This window comes from Oncorhynchus gorbuscha, linkage group LG25 (assembly GCF_021184085.1).
Source record: "Oncorhynchus gorbuscha isolate QuinsamMale2020 ecotype Even-year linkage group LG25, OgorEven_v1.0, whole genome shotgun sequence".
NCBI lineage: Eukaryota > Metazoa > Chordata > Actinopteri > Salmoniformes > Salmonidae > Oncorhynchus > Oncorhynchus gorbuscha.
Window position 1 is genome coordinate 32619760 of NC_060197.1, and position 21032 is coordinate 32640791.

A 21032-nucleotide genomic window follows, 5' to 3' on the forward strand; every position below is an offset into this window, starting at 1 on the left:
ATTCTTTGTCCTCCAAACACGACGAGTTGAGTTTTTACCAAAAAGTTATATTTTGGTTTCATCTGACCATATGACATTCTCCCAATCTTCTTCTGGATCATCCAAATGCACTCTAGCAAACTTCTACTTATGGTAGGCTTTGTTACTTTGGTCCCAGCTCTCTGCAGGTCATTCACTAGGTCCCCCCGTGTGGTTCTGGGATTTTTGCTCACCGTTCTTGTGATCATTTTGACCCCACGGGGTGAGATCTTGCGTGGAGCCCCAGATCGAGGGAGATTATCAGTGGTCTTGTATGTCTTTCATTTCCTAATAATTGCTCCCACAGTTGATTTCTTCTAACCAAGCTGCTTACCTATTGCAGATTCAGTCTTCCCAGCCTGGTGCAGGTCTACAATTTTGTTTCTAGTGTCCTTTGACAGCTCTTTGGTCTTGGCCATAGTGGAGTTTGGAGTGTGACTGTTTGAGGTTGTGGACAGGTGTCTTTTATACTGATAACAAGTTCAAATAGGTGCCATTAGTACAGGTAACGAGTGGAGGACAGAGGAGCCTCTTAAAGAATAAGTTACAGGTCTGTGAGAGCCAGAAATCTTGCTTGTTTGTTTGTAGGAGACCAAATACTTATTTTCCACCATAATTTGCAAATAAATTCATTAAAAATCCTACAATGTGATTTTCTGGATTTATTTTGTACCTATGATGAAAATTACAGGCCTCTCTCATCTTTTTAAGTGGGAGAACTTGCACGATTAAATACTTTTTTGCCCCACTGTATAATTTAATGTAGAATTCAATGGCTATTAGTTCATTTTTACAATTTTCATAATAGCAAGCTAGGACTGATGATTTGATTAGCTAAACTAGCAAGTCTGTTTGTTTGGTTACCACGGCAACATGCTAGCTACTTCAGTGGATGTTGAACAAATTAACACATTTCAAATGTGGTCAATTATAGCCTTGGTATAAAAGGGATAATCAACTCGGGGCTCTATGCATTCTCTGAAAAATAATGCAACTCCGTGAAAGGTCAGTTCCACTCCGCTGGCGCGTCGTCGAACACACCTTTCACGTCGTTCATTATTTTCCATAGAACGCATAGCCCTTCGTTTATTATCCCGTACATAGACCATCTGTTGGGGACTACACTCTTAGAAAAAGTGTTCCAAAATGGTTCTTCGGCTGTCCCCATAGGATAAGCCATTTTGGTTCCAGGTAGAACTCTTTTTGGTTCCAGGTAGAACCCTATTGGGTTCTAAAGTAGAACCTTCTGTGAAAAGGGTTATACTTGGAGTCCAAAGGGTTCTATTATGGGGACAGCTGAATAATGCTTTTAGGTTCTAGATAGCACTTTTTTTTCTATTCATGTTTTTTTCCTACATTTCAGGTCCACTCTTTACTGAAGGAGGCCAAAAGCTCAGTGAAATTGACTATCTGCACAGACAAGTCATCGCCCCTTCTCCCTCACTGTACTGGTCAGGCAACCAGCCTAGCCAGCATTCATAGAATCTCCATGGCTACCCTGGGCCAGTCTGAGTCAGAGCCAATCAGGAGTAAGTAAACCGCTTGTCATGTGTTGTCGGGAGGAAATGCGATAGATCATTAGCAATTGGGTTTATTAAGCATAAACAACCTAACTGAGGATGTTTTACACTTAAATATTGGAGCTAGTTATAACACAAAATCTGAAAGAAGTATGATTCAATCAGTTAGATAGAGCAGAGTTATATGCTTATAGGGCAAGTGCCCCCAACTTCAATACCAATCACTTGGTATAGAAATCACGTCTGTGATTGTTAGTCAATACTGTTTCTGTTGATTTACATAATGGAGAATAAACCAGATACAGTGTTAAAAAAAAATAAAATATTCAATCACTCAAATGTATTAGTAAAGCCCTTCTTACATCAATAGTTATCACAAAGTGCTTATACACAACCCCAGCCAAAACTCCAAAGAGCAATATTACCTAAATATACCTTATACAGTAAATTTCATATTTCTTTTAAAAAAAAAAATGTATGTGCTAAAATGTTTGTTTTTTAATTTTAAAAAAGAAAGGTTTTTGCTTTGTCTTTATGGGGTATTGTGTGTAGATTGATGAGGGGGGGGGGACGATTTAATAGAATAAGGCTGTAACATAACAACATGTGAAAAAAGTGAAGGGGTCTGAATACTTTCTGAATGCACTGTATACCTTGTCAACAGTGTCGGAAGAGATTTTAGTCTGACTTCAGCCTGGCATCGAATGGCTTTAGCCAATATCTTTGTCATTGGGGTATATTGAATGGCATGCCAATAATAATCAGAGGAGTTGGCTAAAAGCACACACAGATCTGGGACCAGGCTAGAATTAATATATTTATTTGATCCTTTCATCTCAATTTCCCACTCTCTCTCATCAGGCTCTAGCCGTTCATCTACCCCTGGCACTCTGGCTTCCTCTGACCCTGTGACCTGTCCCATCATCCCCGGCTGTGAGACCACCATAGACATCTCCAAGGGCCGCACAGGCCTGGGCCTCAGCATCGTGGGGGGCTGTGACACTCTACTGGTAGGCCAAAGACCACGACCAAGGAACTTTTCATCAAAGCAGCTCTGTGATGACTGTGGGCTTTTGAAGTGTCCACTTGTGTTATACAATAATATCTGAACTTGTATTTCTGAGTAATCTATGACAGAACGGTTGTTGGATCCCAATTATCAGACTGCAAATTCACAGATACTGACAAAGAATATGGGTTAGTTTGACATAGTTTTACATATATACATAGTTTTATCTGGAGTTTTAAATCAGAATTTACAATGTGTTTTTGTCCAATTCTATATTTTATAAAAATACATAAGATACAATTAGTCCCAAGTTCAGCCACTAACAGTAGGAGAAGACCCACTACTACTTAAATAATGACACAAAGTTGAAAGTTTGGTTCCTGTGCTATTAGAGCTGCTAGTAGTATCCTGGGCGGAAATAGCTGTGGAGGCAGTGGAATGGCAGTGGAGTATAGGAAGTGATGCAGTCTGTCACACACACACACACACACACACACACACACACACACACACACACACACACACACACACACACACACACACACACACACACACACACACACACACATACACACACACACATACACATACACATACACACACACACACACACACACACACACACACACACACAGACACACACACACAAACACACACACACACACATACACACACACACACCGCTGCTCCTCTCTCCCCTCCATTCTGTTTGCTCAGCCAGGCCTGAGGAATAGCCATTTGTCTAGCCTCAGCCACAGGAGACAATATCCAGGCCTGGAATGTGACCATTGACCTGAGAATGACCCACCTCCCACATACACAGACTCCAGCTAATGCCAACCTGTTCCACTCTGCCTCTCATGTATTCCTGAACTCCTTTGTCTTGTCATTATATTATCTTCATTTCTCTCTCTCTCTCTATCTGACAACGTCTCTCAATTTAATCTTCGTTCATCCCTCCTCCCTCTGTCTTCTATTTCTCCTTCCCTCCAACCACACACCTCTCCGATTTCATCACTTGTTTCTTCGCCTCTCTCATACTCTTCTTTCTTTTGCTTCTCTTTCTCCAGGGGACCATCATCATTCACGAGGTCTATGAGGACGGAGCTGCCTCCAAGGATGGGAGACTTTGGGCTGGGGACCAGATCCTGGAGGTATTGGAACACGTTCATCAGTTAGGATCAGACCCCCCCCCCCCAACCCCCTCGCTGTAATCTCATTATGATATAAATGGCTAAACAGACCCTAGATCAGCACTCCTACTCTGAGACTATTTGGCCAGGCCCGTACATCTTCAGCAATCCCGTGTGATGGACAATATCAGATAGGAGAACCCAATCCTAACTTGAGATAAAGGCACATATTTCACTCTCTGGTATAATATTGTGTTGCAATACGTACGTGAATCTTAAGAATCTAAGGATTTGGTTCATAGTCTAAAGAAGAACTTTGCCATTTCACTTGAATCATATATAACATCTAAAATTGACCAGTCAGCATGTATAGATGGCATGATATATAGAATGACATCTTAAAAGCCAGCTTAACTCTCTGACAGCCACCCCTTTGCCCTTTGCTTTGTTATGGAGACTAGGGGTGTGACTGGGGCAGTTAGTCATGGTAGCTCAGTCAAGCCCTTTCAACGCACGCAAACACACACACACACCCTTATGACTTAATTACCCCTCCCCTCTCAGTAATTCACTTTGGGCCACCAGCCAAGCCGTAGTATTCATACTGCTCATGATAGGGTCAGGGGGAAAAGTGAACGAGTGGCCACCCATTCTGTGGTTCAAGCAGAACCAATGTCATTAGTGACCCATTTCAGTCTGCTATGGCTATGCTAGCGCTAATGGGGCTATTTCCCCTTGATATGGACCCTTAGAATAGGGTTGCGGTTCTCAGCTCTAAGCTAAGTACCTTATGGTGTTATTACCAGACAAGGTTCTCAAAATGTATAGACCTACCCTCATGCTAGCTGTTGACAGTGTATGTCACGCTATTCACATCCTTCACCAATATTAGTGTTTGTCAATGTGTTTCAGTCTACAGTGTTTATATACATAGGAACAATATCAAATGCTATTGATTGTACTCTTGCTGCAACATTTTTAAATGGACAAATCTGTTTTTCTCTCTCTCTCTCGCAATCTCTCGCTCTCTCTCTTTCTCTTGCAATCTCTCTCGCTCTGGAGTTCAGGTGATATAAAGCAAAGCTCATAGCGACATGATTCTCATTTTCTAAACTCTGTTGAACAGCGGTCAACCTTAGCTAGGCCTTGGATGGTTGACGTGTGATTCATTTTCTCCTCTCTCTCTCTCTCTCTCTCTCTCTCTCTCTCTCTCTCTCTCTCTCTCTCTCTCTCTCTCTCTCTCTCTCTCTATATATATAACTTCCTCTTTCATCTCCTCCCTCCCTCCCTCCACAGGTGAATGGCATTGACCTGCGCATCGCCACTCATGATGAAGCTATCAACGTGCTGCGCCAGACCCCTCAGCGGGTGCGTCTCAGTGTTTACAGGGACGAGGCTCAGTACAAGGAGGAGGACCTGTGGGATGCCTTCACCGTGGAGCTGAACAAGAAGCCCGGCCAGGGCCTGGGCCTCAGTATCGTGGGGAGAAGGTACTAGAACCTATACGTCTTCTAGGGACGTTTGACTGAAAACATTTATGGGATTTCCTGAAATGTACCCTGCAAAAAGGAGGTCTTAAAATGTGCACCGCTAACAAGGATGTCCTAAAATGTACATTGTAAATAATGGATGTCCTAAAATGGATGTCTGTAAGGATGTTGGAGATAAGCTTTCTTTTACTAGGATGGGCCCTCCTCAAGTATTTAGGATGTCGAGTCATTACACAACCCATCAGAGATTTACTAATCCCCTGTTAGACTCACTAGAGCTGTGTGTGTGTGTGTGTGTGTGTGTGTGTGTGTGTGTGTGTGTGTGTGTGTGTGTGTGTGTGTGTGTGTGTGTGTGTGTGTGTGTGTGTGTGTGTGTGTGTGTGTGTGTGTGTGTGTGTGTGTGTGTGTGTGTGTGTGTGTGTGTGTGTGTGTGTGTGTGTGTGTGGGGGGGGTTCAATGTGTTTAACCTTTCGTAACTCAGTGATTGACATCGGTCAGTGAATTGACTAGTTGCTCGAAAACCATATTAGGCATTTCAAGATTTAAATGTGTTTTTCATTCAACATATGGATCGAAAAAGGAAACATTCTCCAACCGGTACCGAATATAAGAGTCATAACTGGAACGGGTATCGGAACAGGACAAATTCCCAAAGATACCCAGCCCTTGCCCTAGTAGATAGACAAGCCTTTGGACCCTGCTTTACTTTAACCTACAGATCCTGAACCGCCATGTCTCTTACTGGGGTAAAACAAAATGGATGTCAACCAACTACAGCAGGTGGCGATAGATAGATAGATAGATAGATAGATAGATAGATAGATAGATAGATAGATAGATAGATAGATAGATAGATAGATACCTTATTTATTTACCTTTACCTTAATTATTTCCACAGACTATTAGTTAAATACAACATTTTGTGACGACACAAACAATTATGACATTTAAAAGTACATCATTTGATTTGATCTTGTATCTATCTAAACCTAACTACAAAATGCTCACACACAAATGACAGACACATTCACAGAGACACCAAGCACTCACACTAACATAACATAAACCCTGGTTCACTCATATGATGATGTTTCTATCCCCAACAGGAACGACACAGGGGTGTTTGTGTCCGACATAGTGAAAGGGGGCGTGGTGGAGAGTGACGGGAGGCTGATGCAGGGAGACCAGATCCTGTCCGTCAACAAGGAGGACGTCAGAAATGCCACCCAGGAGTTAGTGGCCGAGCTGCTGAAGGTGAGCCTATATAGAAACCATGGGAAGTCCCATCTGGGTCAAATTAAGCCTGGTCCCAGATCTATTTTTGCCATCTTGCTAGATACATATACATTACAACAGGTTTGGCTATAAAGCACAAACAGATCTGGGGCCAGGCTTGGTTCAATGTGTTTGTTGTCTCATATTAAGTTACAAATTGTTAATAATTTATGTATTGGGTAATTTGTTAAAGTGTGTTATTTTGGCTCTTTTCTCATCGGTTGGTGTAGAATACGTCACTAGCATCTGTTGTTTTAATGGTTTGTTTAGATAAAAAACATGTTATGTGTTTACATGTTTGTGTTTACAGTGTGGTGTGGGACCCATAGTAATGGAGGTGGGCAGATTTAAAGCCGGGCCCTTCCACTCTGAGAGGAGGTTCTCACAGAACAGTCAGGTAAGCTGCCATTTTGTTTTCTGGACCTTAATTATATGGTGGGGACTGTTGAGGGGGCAACATTACAGCATGTTCAGATAGAAATGCATCTAACAGATATGACCCATGTAGAATAGGGACACCCTGTCAGCTCTATTCATTGAAATTCTATCTGAAACTCTGATGATTTCAGCTCACTGAATACACCCCAGTTCTTCTACTGCCATGTCCTATTGGTAGTCCTTAGTCCCAAAATGAAAAGAAGGAAAGAAACTTATGCCATTAATTTTTAAGTTTCTCTTACCTTGTATTTGGGTAGATGAGTGAAACAGGCAGCTGCAAGGTGACCCCTCGCTCTCTGTCAGCCTCCTCTGGAAGCCTCCAAGTGGACTGTGACAGCTTACAACACACAAATCAGGAGTGTAAGACATTTTCAGTTAATGTGTCGTGGATTGGAAAACTGAAGCTGGCTTGATTCATTTGTCTTGATTCATTTAAACTGTTTACTGTTGTTGTTTGCACAGCACTGGACCACCAGGAGATCAGAAGTGTTGAATTCACTAAGGTCAGTGTTCTTTTATAATATTCATCATTATTTGGAAAAACAAAAGTTTTTTAGCTTGTCCTTGTATTAAGATAGATGCAACATACAGATTGTACTGGTTTTTCACCACTACTGTTCCTATATGTGTTTTATTTGTCTTTAGGGTGGTAACTTACTACACCTTGTGGTTATAGGGATATAAGTACTTTGTGTAATTGGTTGTCTTTCCTCATAGGGCCCAACTGATTCCTTGGGCATCAGTATTGCGGGTGGAGTGGGCAGTCCCCTGGGTGATGTGCCCATCTTCATCGCCATGATAAACCCTACTAGCCTTGTTGTCCAGACACACAAACTCAAGGTGGGTTGGTACAGCAGCAGCTGTAGGGTCCTGTTAATAAGGATCTCTACAGATCGGTGTCCCACCCACGGGACAGTTGAGCTAATGTGCGCTAATGCGATTAGCATGAGTTTGTAAGTAACAAGAACATTTACAAGGACATAGACGATATTGCCAGCAATCTTAAATTCTTGTTAATCTATTGTTACGCGGAGTGGAAGAGGGGAACCCAAGAGCAGTCTCAGACGAGGAGACTGGGATGAAGTAACCAAGGTATTTATTGAAACACAGGGGGGAGATGGAGTGCAGGTCAGGGTTGCTGGAAACCAGGTGCGGAGGCTGAGGCTGGAGCGAGAGGGGTTGAGACAGGGTAAGCAGGTCCGGAGGGGAATCCAAGGGAGTAGTAGAGTGGGGAATCCAGGACAGAGTAGCAGGATGACGAGACATTGGACTGGAGACAGAGACCAGAGTCAGAGCGGACAGAACTGTAGAGGAGAGAAAAACAGGCAAGGAAAACAGGCACAACAGGATCTGAATAGTATCCAAACGGCTCGAACCGTAGACTGACTGAGCAGAGATTATGACCTGGCAGTGTGGAATTGGCATGGCTGAGTATTTGTAGACATCTTGATTATGTAACAGGTTGCAGCTGGTGGGGATCAGCTCTGACTCCAGCACACCTGTCTCCGCCCACACAATCACACACAAACAGAGAGAGAGAGAAAAGAGGGAGAGAGTACTGGGGGAGTGGCGGCAGGTCAAGGAGACACCGGATGAGCAGTAGAGTGCGTTGCAGGAGCAGATGTGACATCTAACTGCACTGTCCAATTCACAGTAGCTATTACAGTGAAAGAATACCATGCTATTGTTTGAGGAGAGTGCACAGTTATGAACTTGAATAGTTATTAATATTCCAATTAGGCACATTTGGGCAGTCTTGAACAAAATGTTGAACAGAAATAAAATGGTTCATTGAATCAGTTAAAAATGTTGCTAATACACTGCTACCATCTAGTGGACAAAATCTAAATTGCACCTGGGCTGGAATAATACATGATGGCCTTTCTCTTACATTTCAAAGATGATGGTACAAAAAAAATACAAAAAAACGGTTGGTGTTTTCTTTGTATTATCTTTTACCAGATCTAATGTGTTACATTCTCCTACATTAATTTCACATTTCCACAAACTTCAAAGTGTTTCCTTTCGAACAGTATCAAGAACATGCATATCCTTGCTTCAGGTCCTGAGCTACAGGCAGATAGATTTGGGCATGTCATTTTAGGAGAAAATTGGGGGAAAAGGGGACAGATCCTTAAGAGTTAAACAGGACAGGGCTATGTAGGCTATGTTGTTGGTTGGGTTCTAGAACCCTCATAGAAAGTCAGACTCCACAGATCACATGGAATCAGGAGCTTCAACATGTCGACATGTCGGTCATACAAATTCCCCAAAGCTACAAATGCAAACACAAAAACATCAGTATTAAGTCAACTTCTAGAATATTTACAACTAAGTGTATTACGCCTTCACTTGTGGCTGGTTCAAGACTTTTTTCATAAATCGTTCAGTGACGTCAATGTGGGATGTGGGTGAAAATTGTATCTCAAGTCTAAATAATCCCCTTAGTCAGTTTCAAGTCATCACGTAGGTTGGTCCCATGAGGCTCGAGGGCCTTCACAGCTGAAAGCCATGGCCTATGGCCTCCTGCAGAAGGACAGACAAACTAACCATTGTAGCCCCCCCATTCAGACTGGCAGCAGACAATACTAAAGCAGTAAGCCATCTGGGACCATATATCTAACTCTACCCATAAAATGTAACAGAATAGAGGGCCTGTGTGGATGTCTTGAATAGAATATCTATGTTGGTATCCCTTCAAAAGCCCACTCAGACCATTCTCAGACAGTCCTTGCTAAGAAGCTGTTTTTGTTTCCTTTTTACACTTTAATGGAAAACAATCACATTGGTATCCCTTCAGGGTGAACTAAAACAGGCAAGACACAAAGCAGAGGTTTTGATACATATGGTTCGCTTGCATTAGATATGACCTAAATTAATGTTATCAGTTGTTATCTCATTGTATCATAACTAAGTCAGTATTACTTTCATTACCAGAATCTATTGTTTTATGATGCCTGGCTGAAAGCCGACTGATTAGGGGTAATGCATCTCTAGTCTCAATCAGCACAGACCACTATCTCCTTTCCGCTAACCCCTTCCAACAAGTGGCATACAATACAATGCCCGTCTTAGTTTACGCCTACAAGGGCCTAGGATGTAGGGGTTAGGGGTCGATTTAGTATTCTGGCTCTAACCCAAATATATCGGTATTACAAACATCGTGTCCAAGGGGTTAACAGGCCTTACAACCTTACTACTTCTAATATTTGAAATCAAAGAAAAAAATATTTAACTAGGCAAGTCAGTTAATGTCACGTTCGTCATAAGGATCGGACCAAGGCACAGCGTGGTATGCTTACAGTCTCTTTTTAAAGAATGAACAAAAACACTGACCGACACGCTATACAAACTAGTGCTGACAGGCAACTAAACATAGACAAGATCCCACAACTAACAATGGGGGAAATGGCTACCTAAATATGATCCCCAATCAGAGACAACGATAAACAGCTGTCTCTGATTGGGAACCATATCAGGCCAACATAGACTTACAAAAACCCTAGATGACAAAAGCCCTAGACATACAACAACTAGAGTACCCACCATAGTCACACCCTGACCTAATCAAAATACACTGCTCAAAAAAATAAAGGGAACACTTAAACAACACAATGTTACTCCAAGTCAATCACACTTCTGTGAAATCAAACTGTCCACTTAGGAAGCAACACTGATTGACAACACATTTCACATGCTGTTGTGCAAATGGAATAGACAACAGGTGGAAATTATAGGCAATTAGCAAGACACCCCCAATAAAGGAGTGGTTCTGCAGGTGGTGACCACAGACCACTTCTCAATTCCTATGCTTCCTGGCTGATGTTTTGGTCACTTTTGAATGCTGGCGGTGCTTTCACTCTAGTGGTAGCATGAGACGGAGTCTACAACCCACACAAGTGGCTCAGGTAGTGCAGCTTATCCAGGATGTCACATCAATGCGAGCTGTGGCAAGAAGGTTTGCTGTGTCTGTCAGCGTAGTGTCTAGAGCATGGAGGCGCTACCCGGAGACAGGCCAGTACATCAGGAAATGTGGAGGAGGCCGTAGGAGGGCAACAACCCAGCAGCAGGACCGCTACCTCCACCTTTGTGCAAGGAGGAGCAGGAGGAGCACTGCCAGAACCCTGCAAAATGACTTCCAGCAGGCCACAAATGTGCATGTGTCTGCTCAAACGGTCAGAAACAGACTCCATGAGGTTGGTATGAGGGCCCGACGTCCACAGGTGGGGGTTGTGCTTACAGCCCAACACTGCAGGATGTTTGGCATTTACCAGAGAACACCAAGATTGGCAAATTCGCCACTGGCGCCCTATGCTCTTCACAGATGGAAGCTGGTTCACACTGAGCACATGTGACAGACATGACAGTCTGGAGACACCGTGGAGAACGTTCTGCTGCCGACAACATCCTCCAGCATGACCGGTTTGGCGGGGGGTCAGTCATGGTGTGGGGTGGCAGACCACTTGTGAGACCATATGCTGGTGCGGTTGGCCCTGGGTTCCTCCTAATGCAAGACAATGCTAGACCTCATGTGGCTGGAGTGTGTCAGCAATTCCTGCAAGAGGAAGGCATTGATGCTATGGACTGGCCCGCCCGTTCCCCAGACCTGAATCCAATTGAGCACATCTGGGACATGTCTCGCTCCTTCCACCAACGCCACGTTGCACCAGACTATCCAGGAGTTGGCGGATGCTTTAGTCCAGGTCTGGGAGGAGATCCCTCAGGAGACTATCCGCCACCTCAGAAGCATGCCCAGGCGTTGTAGGGAGGTCATACAGGCACGTTGAGGCCACACACGCCCTGACCTTAGATATCTCTGTTTTTCTATATATTTTGGTTAGGTCAGGGGGTGACTAGGGTGGGTACTCTAGTTTTTGTATGTCTAGGGTTTTTGTATGTCTATGTTGGCCTGATATGGTTCCCAATCAGAGACAGCTGTTTATCGTTGTCTCTGATTGGGGATCATATTTAGGTAGCCATTTGCCTCATTTGTGTTGTGGGATCTTGTCTATGTTTAGTTGTCTTAGTGCACATCAGTAGCGGCACGGTTTGTTGTTTTGTTAGGTGAGTTTCAGCTTATTAAAATGATGTGGAACTCTACTCACGCTGCGCATTGGTCTCACTCATACAGCGATCGTGACAGTTAAGAACAAATTCTTATTTATAATGACGGCCTAATATTATGGGTTTTTACTTTGATTATTTCTCTATTGTCTTTCCCTCTGCATTGTGGGTAAGGGTTCGTAAGTAAGCTTTTCCCTCTTAGTCCACAATGTTTGCCGATGCATGTGACTGATACATTTTGATTTGAACCTTGTGACCTCTTTGTGACCTCCAGATCGGTGACATTATCGTCAGTATCTGTGGGACTGCTACTGAGGGTATGAGCCACAGCCAGGCCGTCACCCTGCTGAAGAACGCTACCGGCACCGTCGGGCTTCAGGTCAGTGAAATACTTCTCGTTCAGTCATTCTCCCAACTACAGTAAGCTTATACTGGTCTTTTAGCGACAATGCCCACTTCATCAATGATAACTGTGTATTATCTGTAGCTTGTTTGATGTGGTTGCTGTCATGTTGTCTGCAAATGTTGATTAATGTTGTCTTTATCTCAACGTTACTAAAATGCGAGACAAATTCCTGTGAAAGGCCAATAACTGAGCTGATGAACTGAACGATTAAACACCCAAATGACCTTTTCACGTATCACTCATCTTGCAACCACAAAACCCAACAGGTGGTAGCAGGGAGTGATACCACAGTGACCGGCCCCTTTCATGAGCAGACCGCTACCGGACTCTCAGTCTCAGGTCTTACTGCTACTAGTATCTTCCACGATGACCTGGGGTACGCACACACACACACACCTGTCGTTCCTGTGAAACCCGTACAAAAGCTAGATAAACATCAACTAGCAGAGGAGGCTGTTGGGAGGAGCTATAGGAGGACGGGCTCATTGTATTGACTGGAATGGAATGAGCCCTTCCTCCTATAGCTCCTCCCACCAGCCTCCTCATATCTAGATATCTAATGACAACAATTCTGTACGTCCTACAGACCTCCTCAATATAAGACCATCACACTGGACAGAGGCCCAGACGGACTGGGCTTCAGCATCGTTGGTGGCTTCGGGAGCCCACACGGAGACCTGCCCATTTATGTGAAAACCGTGTTCGGAAAGGTTGGGGAAATCTCCTCTTTTTGCTAAACATACTTTATAATTAACAAAAGCAGGGTCAGTATTCTGACCTGAGATCTGCAGGGGATTTGCTTGTGCATATCCGACGTTAGAATACCTCTCATTAAAACTAAAGGTAAACAAATTCATAATGCTACATTTGTATATTTCTTACAAGCTAATTTGAACATTCTTGAAACGTGATTTGGAGATTGATGTAATCCATTCCTTTTGAGTTGATAGTTAAAACGGTTGTAATTGAAAGTGTGGGTGTGTTTTCTCCAGGGGGCAGCATCAGAGGACGGACATCTGAAGCGAGGGGATCAGATTATGGCTGTTAACGAACAGAGTCTGGAGGGGGTCACCCACGAGGATGCCGTGGGCATCCTGAAGAGGACCAAAGGAACAATCACCCTGACTGTGCTTTCCTAGATGCACACATAGACAAAGAATCATACCTCGAGGTAGACACACACATACACACCTAAAGAAATGTATACTGAAATGTGAACACACACTACCATATGTTCCTAAACGCTAACCTTGTTTTGTAGCGAGAACCACTGTGATCAATATTATTTGAAGCTACTGCGGGTAGACGGACGTATTCACTGGACACTGTGGCTCAGATCATCTATACTCTAGTTTTCTGTGCTCGGACATGGACTGTAGTGTTATGATATTTAGGGTTAATAGCCCTTGAAAAGATTTCTATAGAATGAGGGCCATTATTTAAGGCTAATGCTACTGTAAACTGCTGTCCGTCCACTTCTATATTGAAGTCACTGTGGATCTAGCGAAGAGACGGAGCAAGTCTAGACTCTTTGAATAACGTTTCGGTCATTTTTGAGTAAGGTTTTATCTGTGATGCAAAGCACCTTTTCAGAAGGGACATGGTCTGAAATCTTTGGTTTCTTGGTCAGAAGTTATACAGACCAAGTCTAAGTGTGTGTGTACGTGGTCACAGTCAGGGAAAGGAGAGTGTGTGTATGAGACATTCACTGCTGCTAATGCATATGATGATGTGAAGCCTTGTTTTACACTATTTTAACGTTCAAGTATTAATCGTTTTTTTTCTGTCATGACCGTACTTTGTCATAATATGATAAAGGTGAAACCAGCCAACTTCTTTGGTCTATCTCAGTGGTCTCCAACCCTGGTCCTGGAGAGCTACTGGGTATGCAGGCTTTTGCTCCAACTTAGCACTTGCACAGCTGTTTCACATAATCAACCGTTGACGTTCTTCAATATGGACCACGATTAGCCTAATCAAGTGTGTTGGTGTTGGGTTGGAGCAAAAGCCTGTACACCCGGTTACTCTTTGGTAGGAGTTGGTGCTCCCTATCTATCTCAAACATTAGCTGTTCTAGTTTCACAATAATGGATCCCCATGACGTCAGTCACACTCTTGTCACCCACCGTACATGTGTACTTAGAATCTCCAGCACAGTATTGAGTTGTTCACAGGCTGAATTAATAAAATGTACCTTCAAACCCCAGTTATTGATTGCTTTTCATGTGTTCTAGTTGGGTAAAGTCACAGTCCATAGGCTCTTCAGTTGTGTGGCTAACTGGTTTCTTAACAGTTGATGTGAATTCTATTCAGACTTGGTAATGAGCCAGCTGGGGGTTATTATTGGAGGCCCATGGCATGACACAAGACCCTCACATCTGACTAATATATCATATTTTTTCATGTTTATTTATTTTGAGGATGTGCAGAGCAACTGTGGATTATATATCTGATGTCTTAATCATGGGTATGGCCAGATAATAATATATTTATTTTCAAAACCACACATCTAAGTAGAATTGTAAAGTACATGGAAACAGAATTTCGGTTGAGTTGACAACTAACGTGAATCCAACGTGAAATGTAAAAAAAATGTCTCCATGTCATTGGATTTCGGTTAAAAGCTGTGAGAAAAAAATACGAAATTCCCGCAAGTTAACTTCTTTTCAAATCCAATCAGTTTTCCATATTGATTCAATGTAACCAAATTGAATTCTGTTTTTAAATGACGTGTCATCAACATTGATTCAACCAGGTTTTGCTCAGTGGGTTCATGCATCAGAAAGTAGTCTTGTCTTTAAATTACTTCATCCTGGGCTGTATTCATTAGGCAATGCAGTAGAAAATGTAGCTAAGAAACACTTTATTTTATGTTACAAATGTTTTAATGTTTTTTGGGTGTGTTCCCTAATGAATAACCCTAGGTTACTCTATGAAGCTTGTTGAGAGGGGGGGTAGCGAAAGAAAGCTATCCGACTGGGCACACGAATCAATTCAACGCATATTCCATGTTGCTTCAATGTAATTCCATTGACATAATGTGGGAACAACGTTGATTCAACCAGTGTTGCCAGTGGACTGTTTGACTAGATTAACCCTACAGACAGCTGTTTTACAGCATAGCACGTGGTCCATGTGAAGTCCTCCTACACATGAAATCCTTTTCTTAAGCTGGTTTACAGAAAACAGAAGTGTCCAATTACCAAGGGAAGTCAAGCGGACCGGTTGAAAGGGTGAAACCTTTTGTAAGAGGTCTCTGGCTGGGCTTGTTACTGTAGATCGAGCAATGGGATGTCTGTGTGTGCGTGGTCATGCTATTGCTAAGCTAAGGCGTTGTCAAGGGGTTACTGATTCACAATTACATGGGAGAATGACCTCAACCCACTACCTCAAGTCAGCCAGACCTATTTAATCTCCTATTTCCTTTCACAATTTAAGCCTAATCTGAACAAGTGCTCATTCCACCAATTGCCCCTATTCAGGTGGGGAAACTTCCCTTTTTAGACATCCATCAATTCAGGGACAATTTTGTTAGTGTAACTCTAAGAACCACAAACAAAGCATCACAAAAAAGAACACATGCTGCCATCAAGTGTTAGACATTCAGAAATATGAGGTTCCAACTGGGAAATAACAACTTGTGGCGTTTCATTACTGACCTTGCACCTTTTCAACCAAAATATAAAACGATGTCAAACTTTGACAATGTGGATAATGTAGCTGGTTTGGCCAATTCTCAACATTAGCAGATTAGCCAACGTTGATATCTGCGACGTTAGCTCGCTCGTCTTGTTAGCTAAAATGTAATTTTGAAGAATTGTTCTGACTTTAAAAGCACTTGAACACAATCATGTCATATTTGACTTCAGAACTGTAAATATGAGATTCCAAGGAGCATTTAAATGCATTAACAATTAGCCTATACCACCACACCAACATGGGCAATAAATCACATTGCATTTACAGTACAATAGCTGACAAGAGTATAAACATATACATTTACTGCATGGATTGCCACATGATTAGGACCTTTCTTCACTGTATTACTAGCTAGAATTGTCGCCTACAACTGCTAGCCCAGTGCCACAACTCAAGTACCCAGCACATGCTATAGACAGCTAAGCTATTCCAAACACCTGCTGCTTTAATTTCCTGTGGGGTTGTGAGTTAGTTACCTAAACACTCCAGACTCAAGACACATGGGATGGCTGACTAGAGCAAAGGCTTGTCTGGGCTCGTTCCTTAGATGTATGATCAGATGTGGTGACCAGGTCACGCTTAGCTGAGCAAGGTCAGATTTCAGTGGCCTACTGTAGCGAGCGAGGTTAATGTTGTCAGGCATTTTCAGACCTCAAATGTTGGAGTCCAAGCCCTGTACTATATTTTGTGTAGGTCTAGTTTCATCAATAAATGAATAGATAGGATAGGCACCAACTAAAATGATGAAATTAAGATGGACTTATCTCGACATGAGACCACTTATGAGTCCAACAAAGTCAGACAAAGTTTGAATTTGGAATGAACTATCAGAAGAGTCAAGGGCACAATAGGGTCCAAAATATGAATATGATACGTTTCGACAACGATAGTCACTTCCATGTCTTCCCCAACAGACAATCGTCAACCCCTGACTGATGCTTCAACCCCTGGGCATTAGTCTATGGTTGTGAAGCCAGTAACTGTCAGTTGTTCAAAAACCTACAGTGTCACATCGTGGTGTGACTACACGCTGTGGACATTGAGAGGCTAAGCGAACAGAAACCGAAAAGCGTGAAAGTGTGCCATGATGACTCAACTAACATGCCAAGGTAGGGTACGTCCGGTTACCAAACTCTCATGACATTTCAGTTCATTGCCACTTAATGAGGATTTACTCACATCGTTGGGATACCCGAGGGCGTGCAGTGGGGCGGTGGAATGGATTAGAGTATAGAGCACAGAGAACAGTACTTTCCCTTGTTTCCGCAGTCTTCAGTTTGCTTATGGAATACAATGATCTCATGGGAATGCTACAGCTGAAGGGGGCCTTCATATAAGGATGACAGTAGCAGTACATAAGCAGAACAAATCAGATGGACGAGCATTTTATTTCCATAAAGGGGCAAGTTTTTGTTCACAGGACCTCCTGTGTGCACTTGCTCGTGCCCAATTTTTTTTTAAACCGGTTTTATAGTAAAAACGTAACTTAACTATAATGACGTATTAATGTGGCATGAACAGTAACAGTCAATGTTAGATGTTTTCATCTGATTATCAAGCAAATCACACCCAAAAGTAGGTTACCTTCAAACGTTTGTCCCAAATAATTTGGGGATGCTGAAATTATTTCAACATCCAAACAGTGCACTGTGGAACTGAAACTATCTCACCAGAGGAAGATTCAGAGCAAAACAGCACCCCTCTGTCTTACTATCTGTAGCCCATGTATCTGATGCTGTCAGGCCAAAAATAGTATGACATGCCCTACTCTGTTTGTCCAGACAGCATCAGAAACATGTGCTACGCATACAGGGACAGAGGGGGTCTGTTTCACTCGCTCGGATGCTTTGTGAGATTGATGAGTCTTTCTGTCAGTGCGTGTCTCGGTCAAATACATTTTCAATATTTAAATGTAGACTCTCCCCCTTAATTTGATGGGAAGCTCTCCTTGCATATCTGAGGTGGGAAATCATTTTGTTTCGTTTAGGTGTTTGTAAGATGTATAAGGCTCAAGTAGATTCGTTGGAGAAAGAAATTAGAGATCTGGAAAAGGAATATATTGTAACATTTGACGACTCAACTCTACAGAAATTTGACTCAAAGCGATTGGAATATTGTACCCTGACGACCCACAAAACCGAAAACGCACTTAGGAGAGCAAAACAAAACTACTATAAACATGGAGATCAAGCAGGAAAGTTGCTTGCTTGGCAGATAAGGCGAGAGGAAGCTAGTAGAGTTATTAGCTCTATTAAACTGCCAAATAACACAGCTGTTCAGGGTCCTGAGGAAAATAATCTAGTCTTTAGGGAGTTTTATGAAACATTGGATAGGTCTGAAATGGATGCCCCTGTCACACTGCATGAGTTTTTGAACAAACTCAATTTACAAGATTTAACTGATGAGGATAGAGAGTCCTTGGAGAAAGAGATTACATCTGAGGAAATTAGGAAATCCATTTTCAAAACTGCTGGGGGAAAATCTACAGGGTTAGACGGATTCTCTATTGAATTCTATTCAAACTAATTGAGCCTCTTTGCAGTATGTTTAATTATGCCATAGAGACAGAAAAGCTCCCAGACACTTGAACAAGCACTGATCACAGTTTTGTTAAAACCTGAGAAAGATCCTCTGCTTTGTGGGTCGTGAAGACGAATATCTTTATGGAACACTTCAGAGAAAATGATTGCAAACTCATAGGTCTTAGGTTAGATAAAGTTCTTCCTGACTTGGTTGATATAGACCAATATTAGGAGATGATTTAATATTATGCATTATGTAGAGAATGACCAAGAACCTATAGTGATGGCTTCATTACATGCGGAAAAAGCTTTTGACTGCATAGAATGGAACTACCTGTTTGAAGTTTTACAGAGGATGAATATTGGACATCAGTATGTAGGTCTGATTACATGAATGTACAAAGGTCTGGTAGCTCAGATCCTGACGAATGGAAACGTCTCCTCCCAGGTCTCTCTATCACGTGGCACAAGACAGGGTTGTCCCGCAGTTCCTCTCCTTTTTCCTTTGGCTATCGAGCCACTTGCAGAAGCTTGTCGATCATCCATCCACGGTGTTCGTATAGGTGGGCGCAAACATCTGGTCTCGTTATATGCTGATTACATTTTGCTTTACCTCACTAAACCAGAGATTTCACCCGAGCATTAGTTGACATCCTGAAAGAGTATGTGACCATTTTGAGGATATAAAAAAATCTAATCTATAGAAGAGTATAATCACACCTTTTAACAGGGCAGCATTGCAGAACCCGATCTTAGACCAGACATTTTCTTGGAGACCTCAGAAAATGACATATCTAGGGTTGCATATCAACTGAATTATACTCCCCATCTCAAAAAGGTTAGGGAAGAATTGGATAGATAGGGATTTAACATGTCTTCTTATTGGGAGTGTCAATTGTGTAAAGATGAATATATTACCAAAATTCATGTACCTTTTTCAATCCTCGCCATTTCCTATTCCCAGAGTTTTTTTCAAACAACTTTAAAAGGAAGGTCTCTTCATTTCAGTGGAAAGGGAAACCCCCCCGGACTGAAACACAACTGTATTCTAACCATACTCAGAAGGAGGACTTACTCTACTCTCTTCCAGTTCACTGGGCATCTCAGTTAAAGGCTGTGTGGCAAGATACAACAAGTTCACCCTCTTGGAGACAGATAGAGGAAGAGTGTCTTTCCCCTGTTTCATTGGCATCTTTACCTTATAGTAAAGCTTTGCCAGGTCTCATAAACAACCCTTTCATTAAAAACACTTTAAATATATCGATTGAAGTCTGAAAACAAACAGAAGGGCAGAAATCAATATATGAACAAACACATTTCTATAATAACCCCCATCTTACCCAAACCCCTGAGAGATGCTGTTGCATGTTCTTGGTTCAACAAAGGAATTAAAATAACTGGTCATCTGTATAGAGAAGGTGAACTACTATCTGTTCAACAACTGGCATCTCATTTTCAGTTACCTCAAAGTCATTACTTCACATACCTACAGGTTGGGCATTATATTGCCACTCGGCAGAGAGATAGGATTCAGCCCATGAGTAAACCTGTAACTGGTAAACTGGCTGGAGAGGAAAGAGGTAAAAGGTATCATTAGTTACATGCACTCTAGTCTTCAAGCTCTGTTGGGGAACGATGAAGCTCTGAAGGTCTACTTTACACCAGAGTGACTGTATAAGATCAATTCTAAATATATAAAATGCTGCCCAAGGTGTAAAAAAGGGGTGGGCACATTTATGCATATGTTTTTGTCCTTCCCTGAACTAGGCAATTATTGGGAAGATTATTCAGATCTTATCACAGGTCACTTTTATGACTGTACCACTAGATCCTTCCCTTATTCGTCTTGGAAATCACTGTTCTACCAGTTATATTGTAGCGAAACCCGATTCATTAAACTGCCAGTCATTGCAGCCAATAAATGCACAGCTATTATATGGAAGAGTGACACTCCGCCAAACAAGCAGATGTTGCTAAAAGAACTAACTTCCTATGTTCCATCTGAAAGAATTACGTACAATTTACGTAATAAACCCTTAGAATTTATTGATGTCTGGGGGGACTTTCAGCAGTTTCTAGAGTCGTCACCTTAGCTGGCTCATTATTTTCTTCATTAATGTATTATTATTCGTTTTTGCGTTGAATAATACATTTTCTAGCATTGGATGTGAAGGTCATTCTGTTTCATTTTTGTTGTTGTTAATCATTGAAGCTAATACCGGTAGAGGGGAGGGAGGGGGGTGTTCATGTGTTGGGGAGGGAAGGGTTTTGTACTATGTGCTCCCATGTAGCATGCTGTTTTGTGTAGGTGGAAGGAAGAGCGGGGCATTATCTGTGTCATATTTGCTGATGATTGTTAAATTGTTAAAAAAAAAAGATAGATAGATAGATAGATAGTAAAAAAACAACAACAGAAAAACAAGTAGACCCTGTGAGCAGCACCACAGATATTGAGAAG

General features: G+C 42.2%; 1 protein-coding gene across 8 annotated transcripts in view; it reads left to right on the forward strand.

Annotated features, from left to right (window-relative positions):
* Window positions 1-14559, forward strand: part of LOC124013674 (multiple PDZ domain protein-like) — a 74865-nt gene extending 60306 nt beyond the window's left edge. For all 8 annotated transcript variants that reach the window (XM_046328059.1, XM_046328063.1, XM_046328058.1 and 5 more), the window contains 13 exons: window positions 1382-1547; window positions 2400-2548; window positions 3618-3701; window positions 4977-5170; window positions 6277-6424; window positions 6756-6842; window positions 7141-7243; window positions 7346-7386; window positions 7601-7723; window positions 12222-12326; window positions 12620-12729; window positions 12940-13063; window positions 13346-14559. In XM_046328059.1, coding sequence (XP_046184015.1) covers window positions 1382-1547; window positions 2400-2548; window positions 3618-3701; window positions 4977-5170; window positions 6277-6424; window positions 6756-6842; window positions 7141-7243; window positions 7346-7386; window positions 7601-7723; window positions 12222-12326; window positions 12620-12729; window positions 12940-13063; window positions 13346-13492 — 1581 coding nt within the window. In that variant the 3' untranslated portion in view covers window positions 13493-14559. The remainder of the gene's footprint in view (window positions 1-1381; window positions 1548-2399; window positions 2549-3617; window positions 3702-4976; window positions 5171-6276; window positions 6425-6755; window positions 6843-7140; window positions 7244-7345; window positions 7387-7600; window positions 7724-12221; window positions 12327-12619; window positions 12730-12939; window positions 13064-13345) is intronic.
* Window positions 14560-21032: the final 6473 nt, after the last annotated feature.